Raw genomic sequence first — 26668 nt, 5'->3', positions numbered from 1 at the left:
CGGAGCCATCTCGCCAGCGTCTGTTTACTAGCAGGCCATCCTCTTCTATGGAATCCATATAGGATGAAGAGAGAATCCGTTTTCCTGATGGCACTAGTACGATCTATGTAGATTCTCAAAGCTCGGACCACGTCCAGCGAGGCTTCTCCCGCAGATAGTCCCGATACCTGAAAAGCTGGGACTACAATCTCTTCATTCAGGTGAAACTTTGATACCACCTTTGGAAGATAACTATATCTCGTTCTGGGAACTGCTCTGTCTGGAAAAAAACTTAGGAAAGGAGACTTACATGATAATGCTCCTAAATCTGACACTCTTCTGGCTGATGCCATTGCCAGTAAAAAAAGAACTTTAACCGTTAACCACTTATGATTTGCTCTCTCAAGTGGTTCAAACAGAGGACCCTGGAGAAATTTAAGAACTAAATTCAAATCCCAGGGAGCTGCAGGAGGAACAATTGGAGGTTGAATATGTACTACTCCTTGGAAAAACGTACGTACATCCTGTAGGTCAGCAATCTTCTGCTGAAACCATACAGTTAACGCTGAGACTTGCACCCTCAAGGAAGCAACTTTCAACCCTTTATCCAATCCTGCCTGAAGGAAATCCAAAATCCTAGCTCCTTTAAAAGATCTCGGATTGTAATTTTTTCCAGTACACCAGTGAATATAGGCTTGCCATATTCTATGATTCACACGAGCCGAAGAAGGCTTTCTTGCTCTAAGCATGGTTTGGATTACTTGTTTCGAAAATCCTTTAGCCTCTAAGATAGAGGTTTCAACAGCCACGCCGTCAAAGATAAGCGATCCAGATGACTGTGACAACAAGAACCCTGCATTAACAGATCTGGACGTTGAGGGAGCAGTATCGGTGCTTCCACGGACATTCTCAACAGATCTGTGTACCAATGCCTTCTTGGCCAAGCTGGAGCTATTAGAATGATTGCTCCTTTTGCCTGTTTTATCTTTCTCAACACTCTGGGTAACAGAGATATTGGAGGGAACAGATATGCCAGCTGAAACCTCCATTCTACTGACAGTGCGTCTATCAGGACCGCTCCTGGCTCCCTTGTTCTTGATCCGTACCTCAGAACTTTGTTGTTTAGACGAGACGCCATAAGGTCTATCTCTGGTAGACCCCATCTGTTCACCATTGTCTGAAATACTTCTGGGTGTAGTGCCCATTCGGTTTCCTGAATGGTGTGCCGACTGAGAAAATCCGCTTCCCAATTTAGTACACACGGGACAAATACTGCTGACAATGCCGGGAGATGGAGTTCTGCCCATTTTAGAATGGGAGTTACTTCCTCCATCAGACTCTTGCTGTGAGTTCCTCCTTGATGATTGAGGTATGCTACTGCCGTCGCATTGTCTGAGCAGATCTGGACTGGTCTTCCTTGTAGATTGTCCTTTGCCTGAACTAGAGGCAAGTAAACGGCCCTTATCTCCAACAGATTTATCGGCTGGCGACTTTCCCTTGCGGTCCTTGCCACTCTTTTATCCAAAAGGGTCTCCCCTTGTTTAAATGGTCTGTCTGTAGCCACCACGCTAGACAAAGAGGGCCTTGACAAAGAGAGTTATCTCGAAACGCGTTGGTGGGAGGAGGATTCTTGCCCACTTGGACTGTCACCTGCACGGCAGGGGAATGGTACGACCTTCTTGATTCAATTTAAGCCCCATTGGTACCGGGCCATGCGGACTGTTTTTTAGTTGGTCTTGCAGGTTCCCCCGTCTGGCAGCTCCCCTTCCTCGTGGTCAATACTCCCTCTGTCTGTAAACTTTTTATTTGTTTTTTATCCAATAAATCCCTTTTTATATATGGGTGGCTCAATAAGAATGCTGTTTGGATAAAGATACCTTGATGTGCAGACGGAACACGCTTCTTCTAGTGAGTACCGGTACGCAGCTTAGCTCACAAAGATACCTTGATGTGTTTATACCTCTATCTTTCATTGTAAGTTAGGTACGCTGTTAATTCCAGCATTTGCGTGAAAAAAAAACCTTTTATATGCTTTGAACCTCGCTCACTTCTTGTAAGTGAGGTATAACCATCCTACCTGAAATCTATTCATATATTTATTATCATAAAACGCTTATTTTATACCTTGAGGATTCCCAACTCAAAAAAAAACCTAATTTGTGTTTTTCATACCATCACGTCGTACGATCCCATTGTTTCTGGAGGAAAAACATCTCCCCTTTAGGAACCAGGAATTCACCGAAAATCACTCAGATAAGTATCCATTTCCATCACCTTAAACCATAACTTCCCGGCTGAACCATCAGCCCTACTCCCCCACCCCCATTCCAGCGCCAACTCCCTACACTCACACACCCTTTCCAGTTTTTCTCTTGGATTATTTTTGGGATTAATCCAGTAGTGTAAGGGGGAGGCAGCAGGTAATTTCACTCATCAGGAGCGCCTCTATCATTCTACCAAACCTTTGTTTTCAAACCACGCTAGAGACCTTTTTACATATACTGGAATCTTTATCATCTGTTTCTTTATTGTTTGATGATTTCCGTTCCATTTGGTCAAAATAAGATGCTGCAACGGTCTGGAGTGGAATTGCGCATATTCCACCATGTTGAAGGTTGATACCATCAGACCCAACAGTCGCATTGCTGCATGGACTGACATTGTCTGGGCTTGCAACGCTTCCTGAGCCATGACCTGCACCTTGACTATCTTTTTCTCTGGTAAGAGAACTTTCTGTAGGTCTGAATCCAATATGGCCCCCAAATGAACCATCCGCTGTGACGGATTCAGGGACGACTTCTCCCAATTTATGAGCCACCCGTGTCTCTGTAAACAAACTATCGTCTGTTGGAGATGGCTCAACAGTAAATCTTGCGACTGTGCCAAGATTAACAGGTCGTCGAGGTATGGGAATATTCTTATCCCCTGCTTGCGCAGACAAGCTGCCATAACCACCATGATCTTGGTAAACACCCTAGGTGCTGTAGCTAGCCCGAAAGGCAGAGCTTGGAACTGGAAATGTTCCTGGAGGATGGCAAACCTGAGGTAACACTGATGTAACAGTGCTATAGGCACATGTAGGTAAGCATCCCGTACATCCAGAGATACCATGTAATCTCCCGGTTCCATAGCCAACATTATGGAGCGTAACGTCTCCATGTGGAACTTCGGGATCCATATGTAGTTGTTCAACATTTTCAGATTTAGAATTGGTCGATATGACCCATTTGGTTTCTGGATTAGAAATAGATTGGAGTAATACCCCTGTCCCTTTTGTGATGGAGGCACTGGGACAATCACACCTGCCTGCAGTAATTTTTGGACTGCTTCTTGCAGGGCATTGGCCTTCGACTCTATACGAGACGGGCTGGTGCAAAAAAATCTTTGAGGAGGCTGCCTCCTGAATGGGAACCCATACCCCTGAGATACTACCTTCTGCACCCAGGCATCTACTGTTGCCATATGTGTGCAAATTGAAGGAGTCGGCCCCCAACCCTGGAATCCTCCAGGCGGAGGCCCGTCTCTTCAGGCTGAGGGTTTCTGTTCAGGTTTGGAAGCTGGCTTCTTGCTAGCCCACTGCTTCCTACCCCTGGATTTAAACTGGGGTTGCTTAGGCTCCTCCTTAGCTTTCGCTTTGCCAACGAAAAGAGCGAAATTTTAAACCCTTGGACTTAGGGTTATAAGCAGCCGGAAATCTGACCTTTTTCGATTCAGCCTCTGATTCTAGGATATCCGATAAAGGTTTTCCAAATAATATATTACCCACGAAAGGCAATGCTTCCAATTCTTTCTTGGACTCCGCATCCGCCTTCCAGGTCCGTAGCAAAACTGCTCTGCGAGCGACTACTGTCAAGGCTGAAGCTTTAGAAGATACAGTGCCTACATCAATTGCTGCTTCTTCTAAATACTGGGCTGATTGTCTTAAACGGCAAAAACGATCCTCTTGCTCCCTAGTAGGAGAGGGGATGTCATTCTTTAGTTCCTCTATCCATTCGCCCATTGCCTTTGCTACCCAGGCCGAAGCCATAGCAGGTCTTACCACTGCTCCTACAAGAGAAAAAATATTTTTCAATAGGCTCTCTACCCTTCTGTCTGTGACATCATTCAATGAGGTAGATGACACAGTAATATACAGGTCTCATATGCAATAGGTACTAAAAATTAACAATGCATACTAAAAAGTAGAAGGAATTTTTAGTACTGTATACCCTGCCTCCAGAGAGCGGGATACAGGGAGACTCACCACACTTCCATATCCAAGCAAATACGCTCGTAAGACGCTAAGTGGATTCAGACGCTACTGGTGTACACTGCCGCTCTTGATAACTGATAACGGACACGGACGCTCACCAACGGACACGGACGCTGAGCGACTTCCACGTGTATGCAGACGCTAAGGCCTGCGACTCGGTCTTGGCGGGTTTATATCCAGTGTACACAACCTCAGCGTCTAAGCTGCGACCGAGTACCCTTGTGGTAGCGTCTGAGCCGGAAGTGAGGTCATTTAGTTCATGAAACGAGAGACACGCGGGAACTGGCCATGAACTCGGAGGAGGGACGGCCAGGAGAACGTCTGAAACCCCCTGTTGACTTAAACTCCCAGGATCGCGGCCTCACCTAGTCCTGGCGCCTATGATCCCCAGAGCGTAGCGCGGTCACACCGGGATGTTCGGCGCATCAACACATTGTTTGTAGTCTCCACCAAATCAGTGTAGCTGTGTCCTGACCCCTCTAGTAAGAGGAAGTCCATAGACTCACCGTCTCCCCATGCTCCGGCCACAGCCTGGTTACGTCTGCTGGACCTGCTAGAACATCCGACACAGACGCCCGTCGAGACAGCACTGATACCCGAAGGTAAGCGTTGTTGTTGCAACCCGGTGGGGAGTTATTGGAGCGACTCTTTCTAATATGCGTTTAAGACGCTGTTAAGAGAAGTCGCTCTAAAAAACATTATAGTAAGTCTATAAAAATAAAGTAATGAAAACTTGAGGCTGCTCTCACAGCAGCCCTGTGACCATGCGGCTTCCTGCCGCACCAAGCAAAAAACTGATCTGACTGAGTCAGTGGGCGGGACTATATAGTGGAGGCCCCAATGCATCCTGGGAGGCCAGAAAGCTTGTGACCGTGTTGGTGCCATTTTTGCTGTCGCTCGACAATATCCCAATGTTATCCTGTGGATAATCCTGTGGACCCAGCCAGAGAAATAACCAGTATCAAAACAACTGCAAGAAACAGTCCGCACTGGGATGGACGCCCAGCATCCTCTACGGACTAGGAGAAAAGGATTTACCGGTAGGTATTAAAATCCTATTTTCTCTTACGTCCTAGAGGATGCTGGGGACTCCAAAAGGACCACGGGGTCTATACCAAAGCTCCAGACCGGGCGGGAGAGTGCGGACGACTGCAGCACCGATTGAGCAAACATGAGGTCCTCATCAGCCAGGGTATCAAACTTGTAGTACTTAGCAAAAGTGTTTGAACCCGACCACGTAGCTGCTCGGCAAAGCTGAAGTGACGAGACCCCTTCCTGGTAGAATGGGCCTTTACTGACTTCGGCAACGGTAGCCCAGCCGAAGAATGAGCGTGCTGAACCGTATTACAAATCCAGCGTGCAATAGTCTGCTTAGAGGCAGGATTTCCAATCTTGTTGGAAGCATACAGAACAAACAGGGCCTCTGTTTTTCTAGTAAGAGCCGTTCTGGCGACATAAATTTTCAAAGCTCTTACAAAATCAAGAGATTTTGGGACTACAACAGCATCCGTAGCCACAGGTACCACAATAGGTTGATTTATGTAAAACGAAGAAACCACCTTCGGCAGAAATTGTTGTCGAGTCCTCAATTCCGCTCTATCCACATGAAAAATTAAATATGGGCTCTTGTGAGACAAAGCCGCCAACTCGGACACACATCTGGCAGACGTCAAAAGCATGACCACTTTCCAAGTGAGAATCTTCAACTCAACCTTACACAAAGGTTCAAACCAGTGAGACAAACTGCAAGACCACTTCAAGATCCCACGGCGCCACGGGTGGCACAAATGGAGGATGGATATGCAGCACTCCCTTCACGAAAGTCTGAACCTCAGGAAGGATGGCCAATTCTTTTGGAAAAAAAAAAATAGATAAGGCCGAAATCTGCACTTTGATGGAACCCAATTTCAGGGCTGCATCCACGCCTGCCTGTAAAAAAATGGAGGAAACGACCTAAGTGAAACTCCTCCGCAGGAGCTGCTTTGGTTTCACACCACAACACATACCTTCTCCAAATACGGTGATAATGTTTCGCCGTGACCTCCTTCCTAGCCATAAGGAGAGTGGGGATGACCTCCCCGGGAATACCCTTCCGGGCTGGGATTTGGCGTTCAACTTCCACACCGTCAAACGCAACCGCGGTAAGTCCAGGAACACGCAGGGCCCCTGCAGTAACAGGTCCTCTCATAGAGGAAGCGGCCAGGGATCTTCCACCAGTAATTCCTGAAGATCCGGATACCAGGCCTTCCGAGGCCAATCTGGAGCAACGAGTATAGCCTGAACCCTTGTTCGTCTTACGATCCTCAACACCTTTGGGATGAGAGGAAGCGGAGGGAACACATACACCGACGGAAACACCCACGGAGTTACCAGGGCGTCCACCGCACAGGCTTGGGGGTCCCTCGACCTGGAACAATACTTCGGAAGCTTCTTGTTGAGGCGAGACGCCATCATGTCTATCAGAGGAAATCCCCAACGCCTTGTCACGTCTGCAAATACCTCTTGATGAAGAGCCCACTCTCCTGGATGGAGATCGTGTCTGCTGAGGAAGTCTGCTTCCCAGTTGTCCACGCCCGGGAGGAAGACCGCTGACAGAGCGCTCACGTGCTGTTCCGCCCAGCGGAGAATTCTTGTGGCTTCCGCCATTGCCGTTCTGCTTCTTGTTCCGCCTTGGCGGTTTACGTACGCCATTGCTGTTATGTTGTCCGACTGGATCAGGACAGGGAACCCCTGAAGAAGGTTCTTCGCTTGCAGGAGGCCATTGTAAATGGCTCTTAACTCGAGAACATTTATGTGGAGACAAGATTCCTGGCTTGACCACTTTCCCTGGAAACTTCTTCCTTGCGTGACTGCGCCCCAGCCTCGGAGACTTGCATCTGTGGCCAGCAGGACACAGTCCTGGATTCCGAATCGGCGTCCCTCTAGAAGGTGAGAGCCTTGCAGCCACCACAGGAGAGAAATCCTGGCCCTGGAAGATAGACTTATTTTCCGGTGCATGTGCAGGTGAGACCCGGACCATTTGTTCAGCAAATCCCACTGAAACACCAGAGCATGAAACCTACCAAACGGAATGGCTTCATAAGCCGCAACCATCTTCCCTAGCACTCGAGTGCATTAATGAATCGACACTCTTGCCGGTCTCAGAAGGTCCTTGACCATGGTCTGTATTTCCAGAGCTTTTTCCTCCGGAAGAAACTCTGTAGCTCCGTGTCTAGGATCATGCCCAGGAAGGGCAGCCGAGTTGTCGGGATCAACTGAGACTTTGGCAAATTTAGAATCCAACCATGATTTCGCAGCACCGACAGAGAGAGTTCCACATTTCTTAGCAACTGATCTCTTGATCTCGCCTTTATCAGGAGATCGTCCAAGTATGGGATAATTGTGACCCCTTGCTTGCGAAGGAGCACCATCATTTCCGCCATAACCTTGGTGAAAACCCTCGGGGCCGTGGAAAGCCCAAACGACAACGTCTGAAATTGGTAATGACAATCCTGTACCGCAAATCTCAGGAAGGCCTGATGAGGTGGATATATCGGGACGTGTAAGTAGGCATCCTTTATGTCGACTGACGCCATAAAATCCCCCCCTTCTAAGCTGGAGATCACAGCTCAAAGAGATTCCATCTTGAACTTGAAAGTTTTCAAGTATGAATTGAGGGATTTTAGGTTCAGAATCAGTCTGACCGAGCCGTCCGGCTTCGGCACGACAAAGAGGCTCGAATAGAACCATTCCCCCCGTTGGGACGGGGGAATCGGCACCACGACCCTCTGTTGACACAGCTTTTGTATCGCATCATTTACTACTACTCTGTCTTGAAGAGAAACTGGAAGGGCCGACTTGAAAAAACGGCGGCGGGGGGGCATCTCCTGAAACGCCAGTTTGTACCCTTGGGACACTATATCTAAAACCCAAGGATCCAGGGCCGATTGAAACCAGACCTGACTGAAGACTCGGAGACGACCCCCCACCGGCACGGCCTCCCTTAGGGGAGCCCCAGCGTCATGCGGTGGACTTGGTAGAGGCGGGGGAGGACTTTTGGTCCTGGGCGCCTGACACTGCAGGCGACCTCTTTCCCCTTCCTCTACCCTTCGAAGCGAGGAAGGACGAACCCCTACCTCTTTTGTATTTATTAGGCCGAAAGGACTGCATCTGCTGATGGGGCACCTTTTTCTGTTGTGTGGGAACATAAGGAAGAAAAGATGACTTACCATCACTAGCGGTAGACACCAGGTCAGCAAGGCCGTCGCCAAACAAGACACTACCTTTAAAGGGGAGAGCTTCCATATTTTTCTTGGAGTCTGCATCAGCATTCCAGTGATGAGTCCACAGCACCCTCCTGGCCGAGACACCATGGCATTGGCTCTAGATCCCAAGAGGCCAAAATCCTTTGCCGCATCCTTTAGGTAATCAGCAGCGTCCTTGATAGAACCAAGAGTCAAAAGAATGTTATCCTTATCAAGGGTATCCATATCAGAAGCCAAATTGTCAGCCCATTTAGCAATAGCACTACTCACCCATACAGACGCCACAGCAGATCTGAGCAATGCACCCGTATTAGCGAAAATGGCCTTCAATGTCGTCTCCAGCTTGCGATCTGACGGATCCTTGAGAGCAGCCGTGTCAGGAGACGGCAGCGCCAACTTCTTGGACAATCGGGATAGAGCCTTGTCGACATTGGGAGACGACTCCCATTTCTCCCTGTCATCAGAGGGGAAAGGATATGCCATAAATATTCTCTTGGGAATCTGCCACCTCTTGTCCGGCAACTCCCAAGCCTTTTCACAAAGTATTCATTTCATGAGAAAGGGGAAACTTAACCTTAGGCTTTTTCCCTTTAAATAAGCAAACCATCGTGTCTGGAACAGCAGGTTCCTCAGAGATATGTAAAACATCTTTAATAGCCACAATCATGTACTGAATACTCCTAACTACCCTTGGGTGTAACGTAGCCTCATTGAAATCGACATCTGAATCAGAGTCTGTGTCGGCATCTGTATCCACCATCTGGGTAAATGAACGTTTCTGTGACCCCGGGGAGGTCTGTACCTGAGACAAAGCATCCTCCATGGATTTCCTCCATGTTTGTGTCTGAGAATCAGATTTATCCAGCCTCTTAGACAATAACGCCACATTTGCATTCAGTGTACTCAACATATTCACCCAATCAGCAGTCGGCTGTGCCGACCGAGTCATTCCCAAATCCTTTTCTGTGCCCCCAGTAACTTCCTCCGGAGAGGAACACTCCTCCTCAGACATGTCGACACGTAGTACCGACACACCCACACTCCCAAACAAGGGGACAGACCCACAGGGAAGCCTACAGGGAGAAACACAGAGAGAGTATGCCAGCTCACACCCCAGCGCCCATATACTACAAGCAATAATATATATGGTTAGCGCTGTCATAAACAATAAAAAGCACCAAAATGTATCTGCCCCCCCCATTTTGCTCCCTTGTTACTTTGATGGAGCTTGGAGGACCGGGCCAGCGTCTCTGCAGCGGCTGTGGAGAGATAGAAAATGGAGCTGGTGAGCTGTGTGGCTAAGCCCCGCCCCTTCCAGGCACGCTGTAGTCCTGCTCAAATTTGAAATAATTATACTGGCGGGGGTATGGTATACGGTGCCCGGGCACCGAATATGCTCTTTGCCAGTCAGATTTACCCCAGTAACTGCTGCCCAGGCCCCCCCCCCCAGCGCCCTGCACCCTGGAAGTGCCGTTGGTGATGTGTGTGGGAGCATGGAGCGCAGCGCTACCGCTGCACTTACCTCCGTTACTGAAGTCGTCCGCCGTCTGATGTCTTCGGTTCTTCTAATACTCACCCGGCTTCTTTCTTCTGGTTTCTGTGAGGGGGGGTGATGGCGCGGCTCCGGGAACAAGCAGCTAGGCGAACCAAGTGATCGAACCCTCTGGAGCTAATGGTGTCCAGTAGCCTAAGAAGCAGAGCCCTTAACTAAGAAGAAGTAGGTCTGACTTCTCTCTTCTCAGTCCCACGATCCAGGGAGCCTGTAGCCAGCAGGTCTCCCTGAAAATAAAAAAGCCTAACATAAGTCTTTTCCAGAGAAACTCAGTAGAGCTCCCCTAGTGTGTGTCCAATCACTCCTGGGCAGAGTCTAACTGAGGTCTGGGGGAGGGGCATAGAGGGAGGAGCCAGTTCACACCCAGTAAAAGTCTTTTTAGTGTGCCCATGTCTCCTGCGGATCCGTCTATACCCCATGGTCCTTTTGGAGTCGCCAGCATTCTCTAGGACGTAAGAGAAAAAATGTGATATCAGTGTATGGAAAGCTTGTCCAACGGACTTGATAAAGCCGTTATAGAAGCTAGTTAAAGTACTGCATCTGGAATTTTATTATAAATAGTTCACTTAATATTTACATAAAGTATATTTCACATGTATATACAGGTCAGGCATTTTTGAAGCAAAAAAAAAAAAAACACTAGAAGAAAATGGAGTTAAAAAAAACCCTATGGAACAGTTAATAGCTTTCAGTTTCATACACTTGGGATGATCAACTTTCCAGCCCTGCACAAAGCAACCAAATAAATGCATGTGTATTTTTGGTGTGTTTAATAGAAAGCTCCAAATACAGTCACTGGCCCCGACCTTGCAAAGATTAAAACGGGCACTGAAAATGCACCTGTTCATCAATGCATACCCTTCCTCCACATAACCAAGTCTCGAGGCCACTCTCCCAACCCCTCTTCCTCATGTTTTGACGATCTCTGCCCCGCTAACTTCCAGCCATCAGGACACCTTCGTTTGCTCGAGCCTCGTGTCACCTGTCCATCTCCCCCTAGATTGCAATCTCCTTGGAGCAGGTATGGGTCTTTCACAACTTAGGTCGACAGTCATTAGGTCGACCACTATTGGTCGACATGCATTAGGTTGACAGGGTCAAAAGGTCGAAGTTTTTTTAAACCTTTTTTGGTGTCGTTTTCTTCGTACAGTGACGGGGAACCCCAATTAGTGCACCGTGTCACCTCGCATGGCTCGCGGTTTCGGGCAATTGTAGTCCACATGTAGCGTAAAGTGTGAAAAAGTTCAATTTAAAAAACAAACTCATGTCGACCTTTTGAAATGTCGACCTAGTACTTGTCGACCTAATGACCATGTCGACCTAGTGACCCTGTCGATCTAATGCATGTCAACCAATAGTGGTCGACCTAATGACCGGATACCCTTGGAGCAGGGCCCTCTTCCATTCTGTTCTCATAGCCATCTTCACTTGCACTTCAGTTACAGCTCTCTAATACTCTAAATACTCTCTAATACTACGACTGTCTATACCGCATCTCCACTCATAACCATTCATCTCTTCCAATGGCTGCCTGCCCCTAGTAGTACGCAATGCATCCTTACATCTCAGCTGTATTGTATACTGAGAAATGTGGTGCTAATTGTTAATTGTTAACGGTGCTCCATTTTAGTATTTCTGTTATGTTAAGTTCTGTGTACCCAGTATTCAGGGGCGCATCTAGAGAGGAGGCGGCCCGTCTGCAGGATTCATCCTGGCCCCCTCCTCTCTAGCAGGCAGCGCTGTAGCTCTGGGCACTAGGGTCACTAGAGGACCCTAGTGCTGTCCCAGAGTCTTAAGTACATGTGCAGGTCTCCGGGGAAATGGTGCAGAGGCCATTTTCCCCAGTGATTTTCCTACTGCGCATGCGCAAAACACTGGAAAAAATGGCCGTGTACAATTTCCCCAGCGATTTCTGCAGCACTGTGGAACGCCGGACGGTAAGTATTAGAAATAATGGGTGTAGGGTGTGCACCGCACAAACTGCACCCATTATTAATACACTAGTGCCTGTACTGTTCTAATGGCACTGCAAACTACTTGTGGCACCTTATAAATAAAATAATAGCAAGTCATGAAAAAGAAAAAGTGGTCCCTAAGTATACCCTACAGAAAACTAGTAACAGTAACTGTTAGGTTCCTGGTGCTCAGAACAAGGGAGATGTTATGAAGTGAGTCCAGAGCACCAGGACGTAATACTGGATTTGGTGAAATGGAACGGGAATAGCCCCTGGCACCCTACCTCCGTTTTTTTACCCGTGTTGTCAATTCACGCTTGCAGGACTATGGTTTCTTGGGCCCATGGCAGCCGCGTTTGAAGGGCGGATTAGGTCTGCCCAACTCCGAAGCCCCCTCAGGTCTTAAAAAAAGACAAAGCGTGAACTGAGACAGGGTAATAACAAGGGGCCCTCTAACTGAAACAACCAAAGCCAGGGGCTACTAACTAGGCTAAAACTAAATGTATGTGCGGCTTGCCGCCAAAGAAAAAGAACAACAAAGGAAATGCTGACCACACGCCGACACAATACTTTTGTGTACCGGCGGTGACAGCATAAGCAGAACCCTCTGCAAAACACCAGTGACAGATACAACCAAGGAATACAGCGGCCTAGGCCGACGGACGCGGCAAAGCCGCTACTCACGGAACCGGTACAAATACTGGCAAACGGACAGGAACCCCCAATGCTGCCGAAACAGCCTCTCAGAACTGGAGGACAGGCAGAATCCCAAACGACGGACAGGCAGAATCCCAAACGACAGACCGGTGGACACCAAGAAGCCAGAAACTCGAACAGGCATAGGCAAAGCCACAGGACTTCTGGACAGGAACGCTTCACGGCAGGACACGGGATAAGACACAGGAATCGACACAGGGACTGACACCGGAATCTACACAGGAAGCAGCTAGACAGACTCTGCTAGACAGGAGCTCAGGAACAAGCTCAGAACTCAAGCACTCTGGAAGACTGGAAACCTAGAAATATCACTAGCGTCTGTGAATTGCACTCAGCCAGCATATAACAGAGAGGCCTAATTAATTATGTCGTGCAGCTGCCCCGTTGCATGACTCCAAACTGACAAGATGCAATTAGCAGACAGGTGATACCAACCACATGGAAACAGGCTGCAATTACACAGACTCACCACTGACAGCAAATATCTTCTAAACCAGAGCAAAAGGAAATCCTGGCCTGCAAGAGAACTATAAACATAAAATAGGAATGAACCACTACCTGTGGTTCATAACAGTATCCTCTCCTTAAGGGTGAGCTCCAAACACCCCATGACACCCACGGGGAACATAAACAGAAGTATAACATAAAATACATAACCAAAATGAAACATAGGAATGAGCCACAGCCGTGGCTCATAAGAGTAACAAGACCGTGACTATCATATAGACTTGACCTTGACTTATTTGATTACCGGTATGTTTCCTTAATAAATAGGCTTGGTTAGCCTAGCATTTTATAATTAATTTATGCAAGCAATTCTAAGTCTCCATTAGAGTATATGGAACACACTTACCCCAATAGGCCTGTAGATTACATTATCTCCACTATACCGCTCTGGTTTTGAAACATCCCTAAAGAATGTAGAGAAAAATGTAATAAATATGGAGAAGGATAAACAATTCTGCATAAGTACAAATAACTGAATATGTCACCACCACAACAAATGCTGTACAATATGGCTCTTACCCAATAGCACTAAGAAAGACACAATCGTCATGCAAAATATTTGCTACTTTTGCAAATGTTCTGTAGTTGTCAGAATCATTCCTTTCAAAAAAGCCAATTATTGTTCTTTTACTGCGCTGTAATGAAAAAAACAAGAACAAAATGTTAAAACACCTAACATAGCTCCAAAGGGTTTTGTTTTCGACACATTAATTTGATTAATAATTTGTGCAGTCAAAAAAGCTTCACAATAAAATATAATTGCCAACCGTTAATAAGGAAGTACTTACACCATACCTAAAGCTACAACAATTGTGCAAAACTCATTACTACATTTAAATGTCATTGTTGTGGATACATTTATAAAAGATGTATTCAGCATTATCAGCCATCACTTCTTCCCCATCAAAGTGAAAATCCATTGAGTTTAAGTGGCAAAAGCATTATTAGAAAGATTAAATAAAAAAAATTAAAGAAATGTTAAACAATAACTTAACTACTGCATTTACTTGAAAAGAAATGTTCAGTAGTAGCAAATATATTATTTTAAAAGAAGGTCCTATCTTTGTCCACCATATAAAACCAGAGAGTGGGGCACCTGCGGTACATTGTGAGCAGGCTGCAGACAGTGTATTTTACTATAGAATTGTGGGCCAAAGGCAGGACTTTAGGGGGTTTGTCCAAGTACTACCTTGAGTCCCAGAGCCCCTGCAACAACAATACAGAAATACAACATAACTGCTGGAAAATACAATGCGACCAAGAGTACCCAAACATCTGAATTTGCACTACAATATACTACAAAATACAAATGGAAGACATTATGATCAGGAAACATCTATGACACTACATTACAAAATATACATTATAAATGCTGGTCCATTGGTAGAAATGAATGTACAAAGTTGAATAATTAAATACGATTTCTAAAGTAGAAGTGAGATTTTGGACACTTACAATGCCCACTTTGCTTGACTATGGTACAGCTGAAAACAAGACAACAGTTTCTTCCATAAAGTGGCTATTGTTTCTAACAAAATATTTTTCTGCAACTGCTTTTCTTCAGTAGGCATACACCTAGCAGTATACATAGCAACACAGCATACATACATATGTAAGTCTCAGTCATGCTTTTAGTTGGAAAACAGAAGCTTCCCAGTTATAGAGTGGCATGCATGTAATCAGCCATATATGGAGACTGAAGATGTGTCCTCATAAACGTATCCCTTTTGCACAATATAGTGCGAGACATCTGGCGCGATTCACATGCTATTTTTTGTCACTTTTGTGCATTAGTTTGCAAATACGACGGGTGATGGATAAGTACCCATGTTTGAAGACAGATGGCGCCACTGACATCAAACCTGTATATCATTGTTTAGTGTCATCTGTCAAACGACTGTCAGAATTTCAGATAAATTCAAGGTGTACTTGTTTTGGTAGCTGTTGGAAGTGAGCAAGTTTGATTTTTTTCTAACTATGGAGAAAGTGCAGTACCGATCGGTGATTAGATTATTGTTTTTGGATGTGAGGAAATCAAAGAAAAGTTGGAAGCCGTTTATGGGGACCTTTTACCTTCGTTGGCAACCATCAGATATTAGTTCAATGAATTCAAGTGTGGCCATACATCCGTCCTGGATGAAGAGCGCCCAGGTTGCCCAATTGAGGAGACTACAGATGAAATGGTCCACAAAATCCATGATATCATATTGGCAGACCGGCGAGTGAAGAAAAGAGATTGTTGAGATCGTAGGCATCTCATTTGAACGTGTGCAGAATATCCTACGTGAACATTTGGGCATGACAAAGCTATCGCAAGATGGGTGCCGTGTTTGATCACTGTGGACAACAAGCGGAATCAAATGACCACTTCAAAGCAGTGTTTGGACATGTTTAAGCGCAATCCGAAGGAGTTTCTGCGCCATTTCGTGACTGTTGATGAAACATGGATCCATCACTACAAGCCAGAAATGAAGGAACAGTCCAAACAGTGGACTTCACCCAGCGAACGTGCACCAAAGAAGGCGAAGACGGTTCCATCGGCCGGATAGGTCATGGCCACTGTTTTCTGGGATTCAAAAGGCATAATCTTCATGGACTATTTGGAAAAGGGAAGAACGATCACAGGGCAATATTATGCTAAATTTTTGGGCAGATTCGACAACGCATTGGAGAGAAAACGGGTCCACAAGGCGAAGAAAAAAAATGCTGTTCCGCCACTACAATGTGCCGGTACACTCGTCCCACATCGCCACAGCAAAATTGGTGGAATTGGGCTATGAATTGCTGCCGCATCTGCCATATTCTCCAGATTTAGCCCCCTGTTTCCAAACATGAAAAAATGGCTCGGTGGAAAGAGATTAGCATCTAACAAGAAGGTCATCACCGAAACTGAAGCCTATTTCACAGAGTTCAAATCCAATTTTTTGGAGGGCTTGAAAAAGTTGGATTATCGTTGGGCCAAGTGTATCGAGCTAAAACAGGACTATGTTGAACATGAAAAATAAATCAAAATTTTCCCAATAATTTTTTTTTTCTTGCCTAACACGGGTACTTATCAATCACCCCTCGAAGTGCACTAGGTACATAGGATTAGTGTCTTGGAAGCAGCAAAGTCTGTAACCCGCTATACAGGGCTATTTGGCACAAACTGGGGAAAGGTGTATGTGGGACACAACTGTAATCATTTATCTTGTATCATTTAAGTGTTTAAACTAGTTTAAATGTTTTCACTGTGTTCTTTCAGCCCTCTGCAGCAGGTTGCCATGTTACTGAATGATCTTTCCTAAGTGGGCAAGAGATTTGAGTTACATGCCTCAAAACTGTATTTGCACTATGAGGATTGGTGGATCCATACAGATAGACAAAGTCAGTAATATACTAGTAGCTTTTTGAACTGTCCTACACGTGCAACCTTTGCTAAAGATCTCTGAGCACCGCAGCTGATCAAGGGGGGGAGGGGGGACGATGACTTATCAGTAGTGCTAATAATTGCCTTCGCTGAGATGAGGGTGAGCCTTGATTACATAATTGCAGTGGGTGTTGATAATGTCAAGCTCTTGTCTCGACCATGAACTATTCTAGAGATATATTCAAAAGCCAGGGAGTAAGTGTATTCAAATGCTCCATCTCTCTATTCTAGCATGCAGTCTCATGGACGCCCTTATTTGAAAGAGAAGATCATGGGGTATATTCAATTGAAGTCGAAAACTGGCGTCTGTCGAAAAAACGGCAGTTTTCGACTTTTTAAGGTCGAATCCTGATTTGACCTATTCAATATATCCCTAAATTTTTCGACAAGTCGATGAATTCGATTTGTCAAAAAGCACGTGGATCGGCGGAATAGCTGCCGATCCACGTGCTTGTGGCAAAAACCAGGTTTTGGCCCCCTTTTCGACCATCTCAGTCAGACATCAAAAGATGTCAGACTGAGATGCGGACCCAGACGAGGAGAGGGGGCAGAGCTGCAGGGAGACGGGGGACTGCCGCGGGCATATAGGGGAGATCAGCGCTACAGTAGGATGTCACACAGCCGCGCCGCTTACGGCAGCGTCGACCCGGCTCCAGCAAGCTTGCTGGAGCCGGGTGGACACTACCGTGAGGTCGGGCGGCTGTGTGACATACTTCTGCAGCGCTACTGTAGCACTGATCTCCTCTGGCTGCCCCTCTCCTTCCTGGGTTAAAAGTCGAATTGAGATGGGATAGAATAGGGGTTGTCGGATCCATTCCTGACAAATGTAAGTCGGAATGGATCCGACGCCAACTGAATATACCCCCATAAAGTGATCACCAGAGAATAACCCCTGTACTGCAGAAATCCTTATGTACTCATTATATGGGGCAAACCTCTCCAAAATGGCTTTAATAAACCTAGGGGCATCCTCATTTTCAAGTGTAGATTTTATTATTGAAACTTAACTATTGAATCCAGCTGTTTGCAGTTTTGGAAAAGTGGATTAACACCGAAGCAAGAACCACAAAACTAAGACACACTTGCAATTTTAATTAAAGGGGGGAGAAAAAAAAAAAAAAAAAAAAAAAAAAAAAAAAAAAATCGAAAAAAAACATTCTTTTTGCCATTTTGAGTACATTGTCTTTGCAATGTAGGACAAATAAGCAAACATTCTAATTTCTGGAAATTCAAAGTCTACTAAAGAAAAAAAAACCACACACAACAACAACAACAACAACAACAACACAGGTATTTTGTGGGTACTGCATAATTGCGTATGTTGATGCTAAAATGTGACCAGTCCAAAAAGTGTCAAAATAGTTTCAGTGACAAAGTGTTAACATGACAGCTATGCAAATCTGCTTTAGTATAGAATGAAGGCACACAGAGTAAGTAGCAGTGTCCCAAATATGTTTAACAGGTTTGTGTCAGATTCATGATTCTATTTTGAGAGTGTAGCGGGCTAGGGGACTGTACCAGCCATAATGTGGGTCAGTCTGTGGAACCAGGGACCTAGCAGAATAACTGCAATAAAAACACTCTTCTATACGCTTTATAATATGTCCTTAAAGATAGATCAACTCTAAATAGTTTGGGTGATTGTATTACATGGTTTGTAAAAGTGATGAGACAATCTAGTTTAAATACAGATCTGTTGAACTTATCTATACAGTACTGCCAAAAGCAAGAGTTCAGGAACAATCACAGCTTTCCCAATGCTTCATCGCAAATACAGTAGTGGTAATGTAGATGGGTGATGGATCAATGCGTCATCAGTCAGAAGGTCAACAATGTCCAGGATGGCACCAAATGGTTGATATGAGTTTTTAATGTCTTTGTGGTGTCAGAATGTTCCTTCCAGCACCTAGACCCCCAATTAGTGCAGCGCATCCCCTCGCCATGCTTCAGGCAAGGTTACTATTTACAATTGTAGCCCATGTGGATAGTATAGTATGAAAAAGTCCTGAAAAAAAACCCAAAAACCTCATGTCGACCATTGTTATGTTGACCTTTTCACTGTTGACCTATCATCCGGATGCCCTGTACACGTAGGAAATTAAATGGTGCATAACAAAATACTCACATCAATAGTTTTTAATTCCTCCAGGTTTTCAATTGTCCGGATTGGATCACTTTTTTGTTGTCGGATAAAGTCTGCAATTGCAGCCACTGAGCGCTGACCTCTATACTCTCTTTTCATCATCATTCCATTTCTAAACAGTTTTAACGTGGGATACTTGCTTATCCTATATCTTTGTGCAATATCCGCTAAAAGGACAGAACATTTAAGGAATATTAGGATTAGGATCAGTAATTGTTAAACCACATTGTTAAGTACTGAAAAATAGGATTTTAATACCTACCGGTAAATCCTTTTCTCTTAGTCCGTAGAGGATGTTGGGGACTCCAAAAGGACCATGGGGTATAGACGGGATCCGCAGGACATGGGCACTTTAAGACTTTAAATGGGTGTGAACTGGCTCCTCCCTCTATGCCCCTCTTCCAGACCTCAGTTATAGGAACTGTGCCCAGGGAGACGGACATTTCGAGGAAAAGGACTTTTGTTAACTAAGGGTGAGATACACACCAGCTCACACCACAACACACCGTACAACATGGCTTTTAAGAAAATACCAGTTAACAGCATGAACCAAAAACAGCAACAGGCTGACCCTTACCGAAACACAACCTTTGTGTAACAAAAGCAAAGACTATCAACAAGTACTGCAGACAGAGTCCACACTGGGACGGGCGCCCACCATCCTCTACGGACTAAGAGAAAAGGATTTACCGGTAGGTCTTAAAATCCTATTTTCTCTTACGTTCTAGAGGATGCTGGGGACTCCAAAAGGACCCTGGGATTTATACCAAAGCTCCAGACTGGGCGGGAGAGTGCGGACGACTCTGCAGCACCGATTGAGCAAGCATGAGGTCCTCATCAGCCAGGGTATCAAACTTGTAGAACTTAGCAAAAGTGTTTGAATCCGATCAAGTAGCTGCTCGGCAAAGTTGAACCGCCGAGACTCCTCGGGCAGCCGCCCAAGATGAGCCCACCTTCCTGGTAGAATGGGCCTTCACAGACTTCGGTAACGGAAATCTAGCCGTAGAATGAGCATGCCGAATCGTATTACAGATCTAGCGTGCAATAGTCTGCTTAGAAGTAGGAGCCCCAATTTTGTTGGAAGCATACAGGATAAACAGAGCCTCCGTTTTCCTAATACGAGCCGTTCTGGCTACATAAATTTTCAAAGCTCTGACTACATCGAGAGACTTTGAATCAGCCAAGGCTTCAGTAGCCACAGGCACCACAATAGGTTGGTTCATGTGAAACGAAGAAACCACCTTTGGCAGAAATTGTTGACGAGTTCTCAATTCTGCTCTATCCACATGGAAGATCAAATAGGGGCTCTTGTGAGACAAAGCCGCCAATTCCGACACCCGCCTTGCGGACGCCAAGGCCAAAAGCATGACCACTTTCCAAGTGAGAAATTTCAACTCAACCTTCTGTAAAGGTTCAAACCAATGTGACTGAAGGAATTGTTAATGTCCCACGGTGCCACAAATGGAGGTTGGATGTGCAGAACACCTTTCACGAAAGTCTGAACTTCTGGAAGAGAGGCCAATTCTTTTTGAAAGAAAATGGATAAGGCCGAAATCTGCACTTTAATGGAGCCTAACTTTAGGCCTGCATCCACACCTGCTTGCAAAAAATGGAGAAAACGACCCAGCTGAAATTCTTCCGTAGGAGCCTTCTTGGATTCACACCAAGACACATATTTTCTCCAAATACGGTGATAATGCTTTGCCGTTACTTCCTTTCTAGCTTTAAGTAGAGTGGGGATGACTTCAACGGGAATACCCTTTCGAGCTAGGATTTGGTGTTCAACCGCCACGCCATCAAACGCAACCTTGCTGTAACAGGTCCTCTCTTAGAGGAAGAGGCCAGGGATCTCCTATGAGTAATTCCTGAAGATCCGGATACCAGGCCCTCCGTGGCCAATCTGGAACAATGAGTATCGCCTTGTTCTTCTTATGATCCTTATCACCTTTGGAATGAGTGGAAGTGGAGGGAACACATATACCGACTGAAACACCCACGGTGTCACCAGGGCGTCCACTGAACTGGCTTGAGGGTCCCTCGACCTAGAACAACATCTCTGAAGATTCTTGTTGAGGCGAGACGCCATCATGTCTATTTGAGGAATTCCCCAATGACTTGTCACTTCTACAAAGACCTCTTGATGAAGACCCCACTCTCCTGGATGGAGATCGTGTCTGCTGAGGAAGTCTGCTTCCCAGTTGTCCACGCCCGGAATGAAGACCGCTGACAGAGCGCTTGCATGTTTTTCCGTCCAGCTGAGAACTTTTGTGGCCATCGCCGCTCTGCTCTTTGTTCCACCCTGGCGGTTTATGTACGCCACTGCTGTTATGTTGTCCGACTGAATCAGGACGGGCAGACCGCGAAGAAGATGTTCCGCTTGTAGAAGGCCATTGTAGATGGCTATTAATTCCAGAATGTTTATGTGCAGACAAGCTTCCTGGCTTGACCATTTTCCCTGGAAATTTTCCCCCTGTGTGACTGCTCCCCAGCCTCGGAGACTTGCATCCGTGGTCACCAGGACCCAATCCTGGATCCCGAACCTGCGTCCCTCTAGCAGGTGAGAACTTGGGAGCCACCACAGGAGAGATACTCTGGTCCTGGAAGATGGGCTTATTTTCCGGTGCATGTGCAGGTGAGACCCGGACCACTTGTCCAACAGGTCCCACTGAAACACCCTGGCATGGAACCTGCCAAACGGAATGGCTTCGTAGGCTGCCACCATCTTCCCCAGCACCCGAGTGCATTGATGAATCGACACTCTTGCTGGTTTCAGAATCTCCTTGACCATGTTCTGGATTTCCAGAGCTTTTTCCACTGGGAGAAACACTCTGCAGTTCCGTGTCCAGGATCAGACAGCCGTGTTGTCAGAACTAACTGTGACTTTGGCAAATTTAGGAGCCAACCATGTTGTTGCAGGACTGTCAGGGAGAGCGCAACGTTTCTTAGTAACTGCTCCTTTGATCTCGCCTTTATCAGGAGATCGTCCAAGTATGGGATAATTGTGACACCCTGCTTGCGCAGGAGCACCATCATTTTCGCCATTACTTTGGTGAAGGTCCTCGGACCCGTGGAAAGACCAAACGGCAATGTCTGAAATTGGTAATGACAATCCTGAACAGCAAACCTCAGGTAAGCTTGATGTGGAGGATATATTGGGACATGTAAGTAGGCATCTTTGATGTCGACTGACGCCATAAAATCCCCCCCTTCCAGACTGGAGATCACTGCTCGGAGAGATTCCATCTTGAATTTGAATCTTTTCAGGTATAAATTGAGGGATTTTAAGTTCAGAATCGGTCTGACCGAGCCATCTGGCTTCGGGACCACGAACAGGGGAGACCGTGACAATAACTTGCTGCAGACACAGCTTTTGTATCGCAGCGCATACTACTTCCCTTTCCGGAGAAGCTGGTCAGGAGGATTTGAAAAATCGCTGAGGGGGCACGTCTTGAAACTCCAGTCTGTACCCTTGGACCACTATTTCTAGCACCCAAGGATCTAGGGCCAAACGAGCCCAGACCTGACTGAAGACGTGCCCCTACCGATGCGGACTCCCGCAGCGGAGCCCCAGCGTCATGCGGTGGATTTGGTAGAGGCCGGGGAGGACTTCTGCTCTTGGGAGCTTGCCACAGCCGGCGACATTTTTCCCCTTCCCCTACCTCTAGCAGCAAGGAAGGAGGACCCTCGTCCTTTTTTGAATTTATTAGACCGAAAGGACTGCATCTGATAAAGAGGCGTTTTCTTTCGTTGTGCAGGGACATACGGTAGAAAAGATGACTTACCCGCGGTAGCTGTAGATACCAGGTCCACGAGGCCCTCACCAAACAAAACACTACCTTTATACGGCAGAGACTCCATAGCCTTCTTAGAGTCAGCATCACAATTCCATTGATGAGTCCATAATGCTCTCCTAGCCGAGATTGCCATGGCATTGGCCCTTGATCCCAAGAGGCCAATATCTCTCGCAGCCTCCTTTAGATAGACTGCAGCGTCCCTGATATGACCCAGTGTCAAAAGAACGCTATCCCTATCCAGGGTGTCCAAATCAGATGATAAGTTATCTGCCCACTTTTCAATTGCACTACTCACCCATGCCGATGCCACAGCAGGTCTGAGCAGCGTACCCGTAGTGACATGAATAGATTTCAAAAGTAGTTTCCTGCTTACGATCCGCAGGATCCTTTAGGGCCGCCGTGTCAGGGGACGGAAGCACCACCTTCTTGGACAGCCATGCTAGAGCCTTGTCCACATTGGGGGTTGACTCCCACTTTTTCCAATCCTCAGAGGGGAATGTCCCAAGCTGTTTCAAAAAGAGAGTGTTCAGTTCATGAGAGGGAGGAAACGTTACCACTGGTTTCTTTCCTTTAAACATACAGACCCTGGTCTCAGGAACAGCAGGGTCTTCCGTGAAATGCAACACGTCTTTTATTGCCACAATCATGTAGTGAATGCTCTTAGCCAGTTTAGGATTCAACCTGGCATCGCTATAGTCGACACTGGAATCCGAATCAGTGTCGGTATCTGTGTCTGCTATTTGGGTAAACGACCGTTTCTGTGACCCTGAGGGAGTCTGCGTTTGGGATAAAGCATCTTCCATGGATTGTCTCCATGTTTGGTTCTGAGCCTCAGATTTATCCAGTCTCTTATTTAATAAAGCCACATTTGCATTCAAGACACTCCACATATTTACCCAATCAGCAGTCGGCTGTGCCGACAAATTCACTCCCCCACTCTGTTCTGTCCCCACTCCAGCCTCCTCCTGGGAAGAGCATTCAGCCTCAGACATGTCGACACACTCGTACCGACACCCACTATCACACTGGGCTATAGGGGACAGACCCACAATTAGGCCTATTAGAGAAACACAGAGGGAGTTTGCCAGCTGTCACCCAGCGCCTATCCCGGTCTGAAAGTATATATAGTGCCCCAGACCTGGCAGCGCTTTTTATAAATAATAATTCAACACCAAATCTGCAGTGCCCCCCCCCCCCCCCCCGTTTAGCACCCTGTTACTTGTGACAGAAGAGTAGGAGGCCAGGACCAGCGTCTCTGCAGCTCACTGTGAAGAGAAAATGGTGCCGATTAGAGCTGGAAGGACCAAGCCCCGCCCCCTTAATGGCGCGTTTATGTCCCGCGATTTTTTATACTGGCGGGGGTCTGTATACAGTGCCTAAGCACTGTATATCACTTTCTCTGACGTCCTAGTGGATGCTGGGAACTCCGTAAGGACCATGGGGAATAGCGGCTCCGCAGGAGACTGGGCACAAATAGAAAGCTTTAGTACTACCTGGTGTGCACTGGCTCCTCCCCCTATGACCCTCCTCCAAGCCTCAGTTAGATTTTTGTGCCCGAACGAGAAGGGTGCACACTAGGGGCTCTCCTGAGCTTCTTAGTGAAAGTTTTAGTTTAGGTTTTTTATTTTCAGTGAGACCTGCTGGCAACAGGCTCACTGCATCGAGGGACTAAGGGGAGAAGAAGCGAACTCACCTGCGTGCAGAGTGGATTGGGCTTCTTGGCTACTGGACACCATTAGCTCCAGAGGGACCGATCACAGGCCCAGCCTTGGAGCTCGGTCCCAGAGCCGCGCCGCCGGCCCCCTTACAGAGCCAGAAGCAAGAAGAGTCCGGCAAATCGGCGGCAGAAGACATCCTGTCTTCCACAAGGTAGCGCACAGCACTGCAGCTGTGCGCCATTGCTTCTCAGCACACTTCACACTCCGGTCACTGAGGGTGCAGGGCGCTGGGGGGGGGGGGGGGGGGGGCGCCCTGAGCAGCAATAGAAACACCTTGGCTGGCTAAAAATACATCACATATAGCTCCTGGGCTATATGGATGAATTTTAACCCCTGCCAGATTTTCACAAAAAGCGGGAGAAAGGCCGCCGAGAAGGGGGCGGTGCCTATCTCCTCAGCACACAGGCGCCATTTTCCCTCACAGCTCCGCTGGAAGGACGTCTCCCTGACTCTCCCCTGCAGTCCTGCACTACAGAAACAGGGTAAAAAAGAGAGGGGGGCACTAATTGGCGGGATATTAACAATACAGCAGCTATAAGGGAGAAACACTTATATAAGGTTGTCCCTATATCTATATATAGCGCTCTGGTGTGTGCTGGCATACTCTCCCTCTGTCTCCCCAAAGGGCTAGTGGGGTCCTGTCCTCTATCAGAGCATTCCCTGTGCGTGTGCTGTGTGTCGGTACGTTTGTGTCGACATGTATGAGGAGGAAAATGATGTGGAGGCGGGGCAATTGCCTATAATAGAGATGTCACCCCCTAAGGAGTCGACACCTGAGTGGATGGCTTTATGGAAGGATTTACGTGACAGTGTCAGCTCCTTACAAAAGACGGTTGATGACATGAGACAGCCGACTAATCAGCTAGTCCCTGTCCAGGCGTCTCAGAAACCATCAGGGGCTCTAAAAAGGCCGTTACCTCAGGTGGTGGATACTGACGTCGACACGGATACTGACTCCAGTGTCGACGGTGAGGAGACAAACGTGACTTCCAGTAGGGCCACACGTTACATGATCACGGCAATGAGAGAGGTGTTAAACATATCTGATACTGCAAGTACCACTAAAAAGGGTATTATGTGGGGTGTGAAAAAACTACCTGTAGTTTTTCCTGAATCAGACGAATTAAATGAGGTGTGTGATGAAGCGTGGGTTTCCCCCGATAAAAAACTGATAATTTCTAAAAAGTTATTGGCATTATACCCTTTCCCGCCAGAGGTTAGGGCGCGTTGGGAAACACCCCCTAGAGTGGATAAAGCGCTCACACGCTTATCAAAACAAGTGGCGTTACCGTCTCCAGATACGGCCGCCCTCAAGGAACCAGGCGACAGAAAACTGGAAAATATCCTAAAAAGTATATACACACATACTGGTGTTATACTGCGACCAGCAATCGCCTCAGCCTGGATGTGCAGCGCTAGGGTAGCTTGGTCGGATTCCCTGACTGAAAATATTGATACCCTGGATAGGGACAGTATATTGTTGACTATAGAGCATTTAAAAGATGCATTTCTATATATGCGAGATGCACAGAGGGTTATTTCCACTCTGGCTTCAAGAGTGAGTGCGCTGTCCATTTCTGCCAGAAGAGGATTATGGACGCGACAGTGGTCAGGTGATGCGGACTCTAAACGGCATATGGAAATATTGCCTTATAAAAGGGGAGGAGTTATTTGGGGTCGGTCTATCGGACCTGGTGGCCACGGCAACTGCTGGGAAATCCACATTTTTACCCCAGGTAGCCTCTCAACATAAAAAGACGCAGTCTTATCCGGCTCAGTCCTTTCGTCCCCATAAGGGCAAGCGGGCAAAAGGTTCCTCTTTTCTGCCCCGGTGCAGAGGAAGGGGAAAAAGACTGCAACAGACAGCCACTTCCCAGGAAAAAAAGCCCTCCCCCGCTTCTGCCAAGTCCTCAGCATGACGCTGGGGCCTTACAAGCGGACTCAGGCACGGTGGGGGCCCGTCTCAAGAATTTCAGCGCGCAGTGGGCTCACTCGCAAGTGGACCCCTGGATCCTGCAAGTAGTATCTCAGGGGTACAAATTGGAGTTCGAGACGTCTCCCCCTCGCCGGTTCCTGAAGTCTGCTTTACCAACGTCTCCCTCCGACAGGGAGGCAGTTCACAAGCTGTATTCCCAGCAGGTGATAATCAAGGTACCCCTCCTGCAACAAGGGAAGGGGTATTATTCCACGCTGTTTGTAGTACCGAAGCCGGACGGCTCGGTGAGACCAATTTTAAATCTGAAGTCTTTGAACACTTACATACAGAGGTTCAAATTCAAGATGGAGTCACTCAGGGCAGTGATCGCGAACCTGGAAGAGGGGGACTATATGGTGTCTCTGGACATCAAAGATGCCTACCTCCATGTCCCCATTTACCCTTCTCATCAAGGGTACCTCA

General features: G+C 46.9%; 1 protein-coding gene across 1 annotated transcript in view; it reads right to left on the bottom strand.

Moving 5' to 3' along the window:
* The window catches only part of ERP44 (endoplasmic reticulum protein 44), a 152990-nt gene that overhangs the window by 34416 nt on the left and 91906 nt on the right, over positions 1–26668 (bottom strand). Inside the window, exons 5-7 of the mRNA XM_063922655.1 lie at positions 18741–18925; positions 13726–13841; positions 13553–13610 (exon numbers count right to left, since the gene is read on the bottom strand). Coding sequence (XP_063778725.1) covers positions 13553–13610; positions 13726–13841; positions 18741–18925 — 359 coding nt within the window. The remainder of the gene's footprint in view (positions 1–13552; positions 13611–13725; positions 13842–18740; positions 18926–26668) is intronic.

Source organism: Pseudophryne corroboree, chromosome 5 (assembly GCF_028390025.1).
Source record: "Pseudophryne corroboree isolate aPseCor3 chromosome 5, aPseCor3.hap2, whole genome shotgun sequence".
NCBI lineage: Eukaryota > Metazoa > Chordata > Amphibia > Anura > Myobatrachidae > Pseudophryne > Pseudophryne corroboree.
This window is presented reverse-complemented; position numbering and strand designations above follow the sequence as displayed.